Source organism: Hevea brasiliensis, chromosome 6, assembly GCF_030052815.1.
Source record: "Hevea brasiliensis isolate MT/VB/25A 57/8 chromosome 6, ASM3005281v1, whole genome shotgun sequence".
Taxonomy (NCBI): domain Eukaryota; kingdom Viridiplantae; phylum Streptophyta; class Magnoliopsida; order Malpighiales; family Euphorbiaceae; genus Hevea; species Hevea brasiliensis.
Window position 1 is genome coordinate 107,121,690 of NC_079498.1, and position 11,207 is coordinate 107,132,896.

At 34.0% G+C, this 11,207-nt stretch overlaps 2 protein-coding genes across 3 annotated transcripts; both read right to left on the reverse strand.

Moving 5' to 3' along the window:
* Positions 1-228: 228 nt before the first annotated feature.
* LOC110664770 (peroxisomal (S)-2-hydroxyacid oxidase GLO4) lies at positions 229-4,227 on the reverse strand. Of its 2 annotated transcripts, none has more exons than XM_021824622.2 (12): positions 4,089-4,227; positions 2,998-3,145; positions 2,795-2,919; positions 2,670-2,716; positions 2,519-2,596; positions 2,230-2,354; positions 1,975-2,032; positions 1,659-1,721; positions 1,336-1,405; positions 930-1,030; positions 727-831; positions 229-625 (listed from the first exon to the last, which is right to left on the reverse strand). In XM_021824622.2, the coding sequence occupies exons 2-12, from the start codon at positions 3,138-3,140 to the stop codon at positions 446-448; spliced, it is 1,095 nt and encodes a 364-aa protein (XP_021680314.1). In that variant the 5' UTR covers positions 3,141-3,145; positions 4,089-4,227; the 3' UTR covers positions 229-445. The 2 variants fall into 2 exon arrangements, with proteins under 2 accessions (XP_021680314.1, XP_021680323.1); XM_021824631.2 differs by lacking the exon at positions 4,089-4,227 and adding an exon at positions 3,941-4,076.
* A 2,943-nt stretch (positions 4,228-7,170) lies between these two features.
* LOC110658954 (zinc finger CCCH domain-containing protein 62) lies at positions 7,171-10,791 on the reverse strand. The gene is made up of 9 exons (XM_021816758.2): positions 10,488-10,791; positions 10,283-10,398; positions 10,021-10,135; positions 9,871-9,929; positions 9,480-9,531; positions 9,135-9,246; positions 8,577-8,675; positions 8,351-8,478; positions 7,171-8,236 (listed from the first exon to the last, which is right to left on the reverse strand). The coding sequence occupies exons 1-9, from the start codon at positions 10,676-10,678 to the stop codon at positions 7,417-7,419; spliced, it is 1,692 nt and encodes a 563-aa protein (XP_021672450.2). The 5' UTR covers positions 10,679-10,791; the 3' UTR covers positions 7,171-7,416.
* Positions 10,792-11,207: the final 416 nt, after the last annotated feature.

Here is an 11,207-nt window from a genome sequence, read left to right on the forward strand (position 1 = left end):
CAATATGTGATCTCTTAACCTTTTATGATAAGGAGGCACTTGACAAAAACATCACCTGATTCAATGGCTAACTGTTAAAAGACCATGCAATATTATCTTGCAAGCTATGTTAAATGGTCGGTGGTAAGTGCATCATTTTCTGCTCTGATGCTCAAATATAAAAGTTCAGGACCAAAAAGCAAAGATTTCCAACTGACCAGGCCTCATATCATATGATTACAACCCAAATAACAGCAAACCCAAATCGAGATTATTGTTATTGATATTTCCCATTCTCTTGGTCACTAACAGAGGGTGCTTCAGGGCCATCAACAACAAAAGCATAGCATACATACTGCTAGTCCTAGTTGAATGCAGTTTTAACAATGCTTGAAACCAACTATTTGATGCACAAATGATTATCAGAATCGTCCATCCTGGATTTATCTAACACTTTGTGGCAGCATTAGAGCATCGATTGGAGCCTCTCACACTCGGTCCTTACATGGCTCCTGCTAATATCTTTCAGGCTAGGACAGCCAGAAAGGGCCATGGTGAGCTCAAGCTCATTCTTTAGCATTTCAATCACCTGTCTCACTCCATGTTCTCCTTTCACGGCCAGCCCATAGATAACAGGCCTTCCAACCTGCAGTAGATGTTCATTAATTTCAGTTACATCGTATAGGATACAGCAGCGTCTGATTGCAATATATTTGCTCATTTGGATGGAGAGACAAGTGAGCTTACAAAGACTCCCTGTGCACCAAGTGCCAATGCCTTGAAAACATCTGTTCCCCGACGTATTCCTCCATCAAGAAGAACTGGAACTTTCCCTCTAACAGCATCAACAACCTGAAGTCCAGGGATTCAAATGTAGGACTTCAGCGAGTATATTCTCCTTTTGTGAGCAAAGATGCATACACATATCTAGATATTCAAAACTGAATCACCTCTTCCAGAGCAGAAATAGTGGCAGGAGTATAATCCAGCTGGCGAGCTCCATGATTGGAGACAATAATTCCCTCAACACCTACTTCCATGGCCTTGATGGCTGCCAATATTAAGTGAACAAGCTATTCAATCATGGAACAAACATAGAGACATAACATAGAGGCATATAAACACTCAAAGCACTCTTCATGTGAGTATATCTTCACTGACAAAAGGAAACAGAAGAAGGGAAATAATTTCATTTATGATTAGCTAAGGTCTAGTATTTTTCAATGAATGCAAGCAGTACTAGTCCAGTTCTCTTTATAGGTTAGAAGTTGAATGGTTTCCTTATATGGGAAAATAATAATAACATGAGAAGGAAATGGAGAGATGAAAATAACATCAGAAGCAGCTTGATTTTACCATCATCACGAGTTAATATCCCCTTGACCACAATTGGCAAGTTTGTAATAGATTTTAACCATCCTATATCCTGCATTGAAAGTTTTCACTAATTAAACCAATATGAACAACAATAAATTGATTCTGCTGCACAAGAATGCCACTCCAGTTCCAACCTAAAGATCAAGAAGGCTAAAAAATTTAACTTAATTGGCTAACCAAACAGTATTTTTCTCTAACTCAGATATATCTCCACTAGATGTACAATCAGGACTTCTTTTGTTGTCATTCTTATGCAAGTTAAAAATATGGCCCAACATTAAGAGTTGTTTACTCGTTCATACCTTCCAACATAAAGAAGCATCAAAGGATTCATTGGCATAAGCTTCTAAGCTTGAACCCTTGTCCTGCAAATTCATTATATAGAAATAATACTTATTATGCAGATTACTGATGGGCTAAGCGATTTGTTCACATTTTAATAAAAGCAATAATTTGAACCAAAATATAATAAAAGCAACATGACAAATTTCGGCAGACAGTGATAACTGTTTACGTTTTAATGCAGTAAATTCTTTGAAACGTGAGAGTCACTTTGATCTTCTATTCATTTAAAATAGATTTGGCATGCTCGTTGCCCATTTCAATTATTGTACTCACATATTTAACTTCAGTTGATAAGAGACCCTCCAGATTCTTCAGCTGAGGTACAATCATTCTGCAGCAGTTATCACAGTTATGTTCATATGAGATGAAAACACATAGTTTATGAAGTCCAAGTGAGATATAGAAACACCTTTGTGATTAGATCACCTACTAATATTTGTGTTGCATCCTCAACTTGTAAAGCATTTCAACCAAACTATAATAGTAAGTGCATTCAGATAAAATGAAAGGGGAAGAAATGATAGGCACTTATTCTTTATGTCTGCTTCTCTTCGACCAAGTCTTGGAGTATCAGCTGTTACGACAATAGCTTTGTATCCATTCCTTTCAGCTCTCTGCACTAAGTTAACAGCTATACTGCGTCTCTTATACACCTAACCACAGATGAATGCTTACTACGGTTAGTTCTTTCAGCAATATTACAATTAGAGAGAGACAATAATCTAATCTATGAGTTCCAAAATTAAAAGGAATTCAGAAAAGGCCAAGTACATATAATTGAAAGAACTGAAAAAGGAATTCAGAAAAGGCCAAGTACATATAATTGAAAGAACTGAACAGCATTGCAGCTGGCGGCAACCTCCTCCAGACTGCAGGTGGCGGAGACGGATAAAACCTAAAATGAAAAATAAATCATTATTCAAGCTCCTAAAGTAAGCAAAATAGCTTAAAATCTATTATTTGGATACCATTATGGTGTTACATGCAGCTGCTGCTCTTGCAGTAGCAATTTCTCCTGTGACAATAATAAAAGCAGGTGAAATCAGAATATGGAAAATATACAGTTAAGAACTCTTCAGTAAGAACTTAAGACCTTCAGGGTGTGCAAGCTTATGCATAGAGGTTGGAGCTATCATTATAGGTGCTGAGATAGCGTGACCGAATACAGTAGTGGACAATTCTATTCTGCTAACATCCATAAGAACTCTAGGCCGAAACCTGAGAAGCCAAATAGATGTTTTACTAAAGGCAATGTCTTGTTTTCTACATTATCCATCATGAGTTTTAAGAAAATACAAGATTTTTTGAAAAGCTTCCACATTCTCTTTCAGGGTATACTGGTCCTCTGCTCCTCCAGCATAGAAGTCATAGTACATTTTTGGCAGGACTTGCTTAGCCATAATTTGGAACTCATTCACGTTAACTAGTTCAGCTGCCATTTAACCTGAAATCATACATGTTAGATATCCATCTTCCCAATAACTTAGGTTGGATTAATGTCAACCTTGAGCAAAAACACAAAATCCAAATGTTTGTATTCTATTGTATTTTTTTTTATAGGCGTTTGTATTCTATTGTTAAATGCCCCAAAATTCCACGGTTTCATCCTCAAACTAGATATAAGTTCTTAAGTAGCTCAAATTTCATGTGCAGCAAGTTCAGTGCAGAGAACAGGTAAAGAGGAGAGAAAAGAATATTGAAAACAGAAATTCACCTTGCAAAAGTCCTCGAGAAATAGGATAGAATTCCAGGAATACAATTCATCCTTTTTTTTTTTTCGCTCTTAAAGAAATCCAATTTTTTATATATAAACAAGTTGAAATTAAGCGAAAAATCCCCCTTGAAATACGAAGTTTGGAAGAGGAGATATTGATTCAAATTCAATTCCTATTTTATTTCCAAAGCAAACCAAATATGCCCTAAAATTTGTAGAGATTTTTTGTAAAGATGATTTTTTTTGTTTTTTTAATAGCAAAGTCCATGAAGACTTAATAGTATGTACTTCCTGAATGACTTCCTAAAAAGGAAGTATGCCATATCTCATGGATTACATGTAAACAAGTTTATTACCACCGTATTTACAATTAATTCAGCTAAACTTCGTCAAGAAAAAGTTCTCATTTTTAAATACATGCATGTGTATGAAGCTGAGAATAGGATTATATACCAAGACCAATGTTCTACATGATTTACAGACAATAAAGAACTAAAAAGATGCTAGTAACAGTTCATAAAATACCATTAAAGACAACAAAAATTGCACTAGCCAATAAAAGCATAAAACATGATAACCCATGAAGAAATCATGTTCATTCAGGCTCACAACTCACAAGAGGATCAAGCAAGCTGACTACAAGAAAAGCATACACATAGAAGCAGAGAAATACCAGAAAAATGATAGAAGTCTGATAAAGTGCTGTAAGCCTGTCACAGTGTATTTCACACTTCTGATTAACTGATAATATAAAATGTGGCTGGATTAGATTAGAAAGTGAAGTAAATTTTGGGTTAGAAAAAGAAATTGAATTTGCTTGTACCATTTTGATTGCTATCCTTTGTCCTTGTCTACCTACGAGTGACGTTTCAAGTGGTCCCCATCAACTAATTGAATGGCTCGGGAGGCGCCAAATGTCATTTTTGCCCCCGATGCTCTTCTTCGTGGGAGGTATGTTTCTGCATATATAAAATATGATATAAATATGTTTAGTATATAAATTATCTTCTTAGGAAGCAATTTGTTGGGTTAGGGTGATTCCTGATTAGATCTCTACAATGTTTCTTCAATTACGGTTTTTGGAGCAGATTTTGGGTCACGCCATCGGCTTTGGGCTTCTGGTTTTTTTTGGGAAGCTTCAGCCCCTCAGCACATCTCATGTATTCCCCCTTAAAATTAATGAAATATTTTATTATAAAAAAATAATAATAAATTGCTTCTAAATTATGCCACACTTCTCTATTTTATCAGTTATTTAACCCAAGTACTGAAATACATACTATTAGTTTCTAATATAGTTTTAAAGTTTGACTAGAAAGGTGATATTGGGTAGGAATGAGAGACGTTTGCTCAGAAGAGGATTTTTGCGGTGGTGTCATTTTCTTGAGTGAACAACATGGTTGTAATTGTCATTTTGATTTCTTTTTGTTTCCCAAGCTGTTCAAGGAATCTTCCAAGCTGATCTGACCCTTTTGTTTTCTTCTGTCGTTTTTCCACTTTTGGCTTTGCTTGCTTCAATCCTAGCCTTTGTTTCCAGAAGCACCTCTGCTATTAGTTCTAAACTTTAAGTTTGGGATTGAAATTTTGCAGGATCTAACAAATTTCTCCTCTGATCTTCTGGTATCATCTCCACTCTAGCTTACTTTATGCAATCAATGATGAAGGATCAAAACTTGGAGCAACAAAGAAAAGTAATATGCTTCAAAGCCCTCACACACAACAATAGTAAACATGTGATCAGGCAGAAGTTCCGCAAGTGTTAATGCAAGTATTATCCAAAGCCTAATGCTACAGAAGTGTTAGAAAGAATTTGAGCATAGCCTCATTGATTGGCCATACTGGTAATCTCAACATGAAGTAACCATCAAAATTTAAACAAAATGTTCACAAAAACATATTTATCACAAAAAGTATTGGTAAAATTTCAGAGTCAAAGAACGTTAATTGAAATTTTAATTTTTAATATATATATCTTTTAAGACCTCTTGTCATAATAGTTAACTAATTTAATATCACAAAAGTTATATTTCAATTATGCTATAAAATAAAAATATAAAAAATAAAATGCTAGTATATGAAAAATAAAAAAGAGTAGCATAGGCTTTTAGGTTTACATGTATTTTTGCTAATTTTTATTTTTAGTAAAATAAAAAATTTTAAAAATTAAAATGAATGTGAAATTTTTTAAATGATAAAAATATAAAAAGTAGTCATTTGTATTGAAATTTGTATTCTGTATTGAGATTTGAAGGGCTTTTAAAGCTAACATAAATGCATGAGAAAGATTTGAATTATCAATTTTAAATTGTGCATATTATTTTAGAAAAATTTATAAAAGGGTAATAATGTAAAAGTCTAATTTTTTTAAGTATAAAGTTATAAAATTATTTTCCTTAATCCACATTAAATATTTAATGCAAATCAACTTGATGCATGTAGCATCACTCTAAATATATTTAGTATATAAATTATCTTCTTGGGAAGTAATTTGTTGGGTAAGGGTGATTCCTGATTAGATCTCTACAATGTTTCTTTAATTAGGGTTTTTGGAGCAGATTTTGGGTCCATCGGCTTTAGGCTTATGGTTTTTTTGGGGAAGCTTGAGCCGCTCAACGCATCTCATGTATTCCCCCTTAAAATTAATGAAATATTTTATTGCAAAAAAAAAAAAAAGCAAATTGCTTCTAAATTATGCTAATGAGGATGGTTTAATTGACAAAACTCTCACGTTAGGTTGAAAATTCGAGTCTTACCAGTCGTCTATGTATAATATGTAAATTCCATACCAATCCATTAGTAAAGTTGGCGGTATGCTTTGATCCTAAATTGAGAGACACTTAAACTTTGAGCATTGAAAAAAAAAAAAAATAATAATGTTCATAATATAATTAAAAGTATGACAAATAAAATATATATTAATAAATTACATTGTACTTAACTATGAAAATGCAACTTATTAAGTCTTATTTTCCTTGCAAAGGAAAATAGAATGGCCAATTGCCTGAAGTTGGTTTAATAATACAAATTAAGTGGACTTTTTTTTGTACTAATGCACTTCCTTAGTCATTCTTACCTCCAACCAAATAAGTGCTAAATGCAATGAGACTCTAGATTCAATTGTCATTGTTAGAATTTTAATACTTATCAGGAACTTGTGTCATGCCCATTTTACCTCACCAGTCTTGTTTCCATTCTTGTGTATTTCCTCTGTTTATATAAACTTCTCTATTTTATCAGTTATTTAACCCAAGTGCTAAAATACACACTATTAGTTTCTAATATAGTTTTAAAGTTTGACTAGAAAGGTGATATTGGGTAGGAATGAGAGATGTTTGCTCAGAAGAGGATTTTTGCAGTGGTGTGATTTTCTTGAGTGAACAACATGGTTTTAATTGTCATTTTGATTTCTTTTTGTTTCCCAAGCTGTTCAAGGAATCTTTCAAGCTGAACTGACCTTTTTGTTTTCTTCTGTCGTTTTTCCACTTTTTCAATTTCTTGTTTTCATATTTGGCTTTGCTTGCTTCGATCCTAGCCTTTGTTTCCAGAAGCACCTCTGCTATTAGTTCTAAACTTAAATTTGGGATTGAAATTTTGCAGGATCTAACAAATTGCTCCTCTGATCTTCTGGTAGCATCTCCACTCTAGCTTGCTTTATGCAATCAATGATGAAGGATCAAACCTTGGAACAACAAAGAAAGGTAATATGCTTCAAAGCCCTCACACACAACAATAGTAAACATGTGATCAGGCAGAAGTTCCGCAAGTGTTAATGCAAGTATTATCCAAAGCTTAATGCTACAGAACTGTTAAAGAAAGAATTTAAGCATAGCCTCATTGATTGGTTAACAGTACACAAACAATACTGGTAACCTCAACATGAAGTAACTATCAAAATTTAAACAAAATGTTCAAACCTTCTACACAATCAACACAAATATGTATGGCCATACTGCTAACCTGCTTGACCGTAAGGTTTCCTATTTCCTCCTTTGGCCACAAATCTATCTTGGGTCGTGCAAAAATTTGCAATTGTCTCCGTAATAGCATCTTCCTTGAGCATAAAATTTGCATAACTTCTGTTGTAGGTAACCATTCCTATTCACAGGGTCCATTGCTTGGTAATGTTTCATGCTTCTCAATGGCTGTCTATGATGATCATCATTCGTATAGAAGTTGGATAACCACGAACCAACCTTATCACAGTTGTGTTGCTCAACTTCCTGAATGCCCCTATAATCAACCAAGTTATGAGGAACTCTATGCGAATTATCATTCTCCCTGTGGTGTTTTTGCAGTTTGGGCTGAAATGGCAGTTTCCCAGTTTCAAAAGAAAAACCTGACCGTTGAGGAGGTCGATTTGTCTGTTTTAAAGAATCAGCCAATATATCTGACTGTTGAGGTTGAATTCCCAGCCTCAAAGGCCTGTTACCCATCTTTAACATATCAATGGATGATCCTGATCTCTGAGGTTGAGCTGCAGGCTGCAGATGTCTACCTTCCATTTTTTCTCTGTTAGCAAAGGATCCCCAAGGTTGAGGTAGAATAGCCAGCTGCTGAGTTCCATTTCCCACTTTAACAGGAAGAATGGATGATCCTGAATGATGAGGTTGAATTAATTTCTGAGCTCCACCACCCATTTTACTGTGTAATTGAATTGACATCTTCCTAGAATCAACAGATGAACCCAACAGTCGAGGTTCAGGGGCTGCTTTTCCTAAGTTAATAGATGAACCTGATTGCTGAGCATGAATTTCCTGATTTGCTGTTAAGTTTGCATACAATTGAGACTGGTTCCTATTTCTCTCCTCCTTTGTCAACGCCCTAAAGTACACAGAACTTAAGCATGTAAGCATACTTGAACAAATAAGTTTCAAGAGACCAGCATGCCTAATATTGACACTTAAATTCCAATAAAATTAAATAAGGTTTAAGCACCTATTTTCCCTGAGAACTTTCCTTCTTTCTTTCTCCTGTATTCGAGTTTCTCTTGCACACCTAGCTAGAGAACCCCTTGAGTGCTTTTCAATCAAAATCTTACGTCTCTCCTCTTCATTTTCCCATCTCTAAAGTGATGAAGGAAAGGTTCGCAATTTTTATAAACAATAATATTAGATCAACACTAGATGACGTAAAAAACAAACAACTTCTACCAGTTACAAACCTGCCTCAAAGTCTTCAGTCTGTACAAATTCCTACCCTTTATTAGGAGAGGATGAAGTGGACAGAGGGGTTTCTCCCCTTTGCTCCAAAGGACCTCTATCTGATCAAATAAGCAAAAGATAACATTTTTATTGAAGATATTTTATCTAACACTTAATTTTATTTTACATTTAATCATTACGTTCACTTTCCTTCTGTTGTTTTCTAACAAAGAAATTTCAGGCACCTTAACTAGAACTTTACACTGACACTGAAAATAAGATTTCAAAGGTTACCATTTGAAAAGCCTTCCATGTTGGCATGTTAGCATAAGAAGATGGATGAAATCAGTACATATGTACCAAGGTTTGTCAATAATGTTAAAACAGAATGAAGATAAGAGAAGTATAGAAATTAAAGCATTTCTTTGTCTTTATGGATTTTTGGCTCTATGATAGTAAAAAAAGAACTGATTGGATATCTTGTCAATCCATATATAAAAATGGAAGATTTAGGAAGTGGAATGCCTATGTTCATTGTCTTAATCCATCAGCATAAATTATATGATTATTGGACTCACCGTAAAGGTATGCTGTTGTTTCACAGCACCATAGCTTTCCTTCACAATTCGACCAGCAACTATCCTTGTGCCGCAAGGAGGACCTCTGGCGCTACGTGATGCTATATCGTACCTAGAAAATTGGCAACAGAAGTAAAAATTGTCCAAATTAGAGAAAATTTGTTATAAGCGAAATGCGTGTGGATGACTAGTAGAAAATTTATTAATTTACCCAACTTTCCCTTGAAAGACAAGATAAATGAGGAGAAGCAACATATGCAAACAAGAAAGTCATAAACTTAAACAGGATTATTCTAATCATATGCAAAATATTTGTTGCACAAAGAAAATAGTCTAAAGGCTCACAGTTCATAAACATTCTGCTCAAACATAACAACATCACCAGTACATGCATCACCTGCCAAAAAACATAAAAAAAAAAAAAGAAAAAAAAATCCATCAGTTCTCTAAGCATAAGCATGCAAGGAAAGTAAAAATATAGATAGAATACTGAAACAGATAAAAGACTGTAGAAAAATGATCAAATATATAACATGCAGGAAAGAGTTCATCCTTGCCATTAGCCAATGGCAAAGGAAAAAGTTATAACTGATACTTAACCCATCATAAGCTTATCCATCAATGAGCATAGCACTGTTTATCAACTAATCACACAAGCTAATGGTTACCCTTCTTGTCCAAGGTGGTTATAAATTACAAACTGATTTTATTAATAATTTAAAGCTAATGAGTTTACCTTTACAATCCAAAACAAAGCTAGATACTGGATACTTTTTCTCCCCTCCATTCAAAATCCTTAAATAACAGAACAAAAAATGACATCAAGAAGAAAAACAGAAATGATTTTGAGAAATAGTTATCATCACCAAAGAAGATGTGAAATTACTCTTGATGCTCCTTTATGCGCTGAATGAGTGTGTCCTTATTGCCAGTCAATCTCAATCCATTCTTCCTCAAATAAACTTTACACTGCTCCACTTTCAGCTTCTCTAGCTTCCCAGCTGAAACCAAATTGTGACCCACAAAAATCACATATCAAGCACACTATCATGATATGATTTATCATTCCCTTACCTCATTTTTTTTGTCAATAAAAAATATTAAACGATGTCTTCGTATAAATCCTGTACTGAGTACTGATTACTGACCTTCTATGATCTCTTGAACTTGTTTAAAACTTTTCTCATCAATTTCTCCCACATTCATCTCCGCCTCTTCTGGGTCTATCTCAACGTCAGCGTCCATTTCCAAATTTTTGCCAATCCTGGACCAAAATATTTAAACAAGTTTGTAATTATTCATCAACAGCACTTCAAAAATAATATCTTTTTTAATTCAAATTTGACACTTCACCGAAATTTTGATTTCTTCTTGATAGAGAGTTTAGCGAGTTTGCCTCGAGTACTCTCCTCAAGGACGCAATAACTTGGATCCATATCCGAATCATACTCTGCGTCGGACTCTCCACCTTCATTGTAATAATCTTCTTCCTCCTCTTCAAGGTCTTGGTGATATTGGGGCTTTTGTTGCTCAAAGATTGCCATTGATGCGTTTGATTATGCAGCTCTAACTTGGGTATGCGCTTCGTTTACAAAATTTAAAGTCTATATAAAGAGGAAGGATTTTTAAAAAATGCATCCGTTGTAGAACTTTTTCTAATTGAACAAAGATATCGATTAACGTGATTAATCAATTTAACTTTTAGTTGAATTTGATTGATTTTTTATTTTTTTAGTAATAAGTCAAATTTAATATAAATAATTAAAAATTAATTTTTAATCACAATACTCATAACAATCAATATATACATGTTCCATAGATATTCTCAGCCTAGTGAATCAAGACAGTATTATCGATGGTCAGCTAATTAAAGGTTAAAAAACTTTTGATAAATATCTTCTCTATTCAAATACTCAACTTCATTCAAGGGATAAATTTATCAACCGCTTATATAAACACTCACTGCTGTTGGTATTATAGTGTTTATTTGACATTATGTTTGGAGGTTCAAATTATTTTTATTATTAAAAATATTATTTTAGATGTTATTAAGAAAAGCAATTTGAAAAAAAA

What these genes read in the sequence shown, in the direction of transcription:
- LOC110664770 (XM_021824622.2), bottom strand. Translation starts at nt 3,140, where the DNA reads ATGGCAGCTGAACTAGTTAACGTGAATGAGTTCCAAATTATGGCTAAG. An exon ending in TATCAACTGAAGTTAAATAT is followed by an intron (nt 1,722 to 1,974) that starts GTGAGTACAATA and finishes ATGAATTTGCAG; the next exon opens with GACAAGGGTTCAAGCTTAGA. An exon ending in ATGCTTCTTTATGTTGGAAG is followed by an intron (nt 1,406 to 1,658) that starts GTATGAACGAGT and finishes CTTTCAATGCAG; the next exon opens with GATATAGGATGGTTAAAATC.
- LOC110658954 (XM_021816758.2), bottom strand. Translation starts at nt 10,678, where the DNA reads ATGGCAATCTTTGAGCAACAAAAGCCCCAATATCACCAAGACCTTGAA. An exon ending in CTTTGTTTTGGATTGTAAAG is followed by an intron (nt 9,532 to 9,870) that starts GTAAACTCATTA and finishes GTTTTTTGGCAG; the next exon opens with GTGATGCATGTACTGGTGAT. An exon ending in GAGCAGAATGTTTATGAACT is followed by an intron (nt 9,247 to 9,479) that starts GTGAGCCTTTAG and finishes CCAATTTTCTAG; the next exon opens with GTACGATATAGCATCACGTA.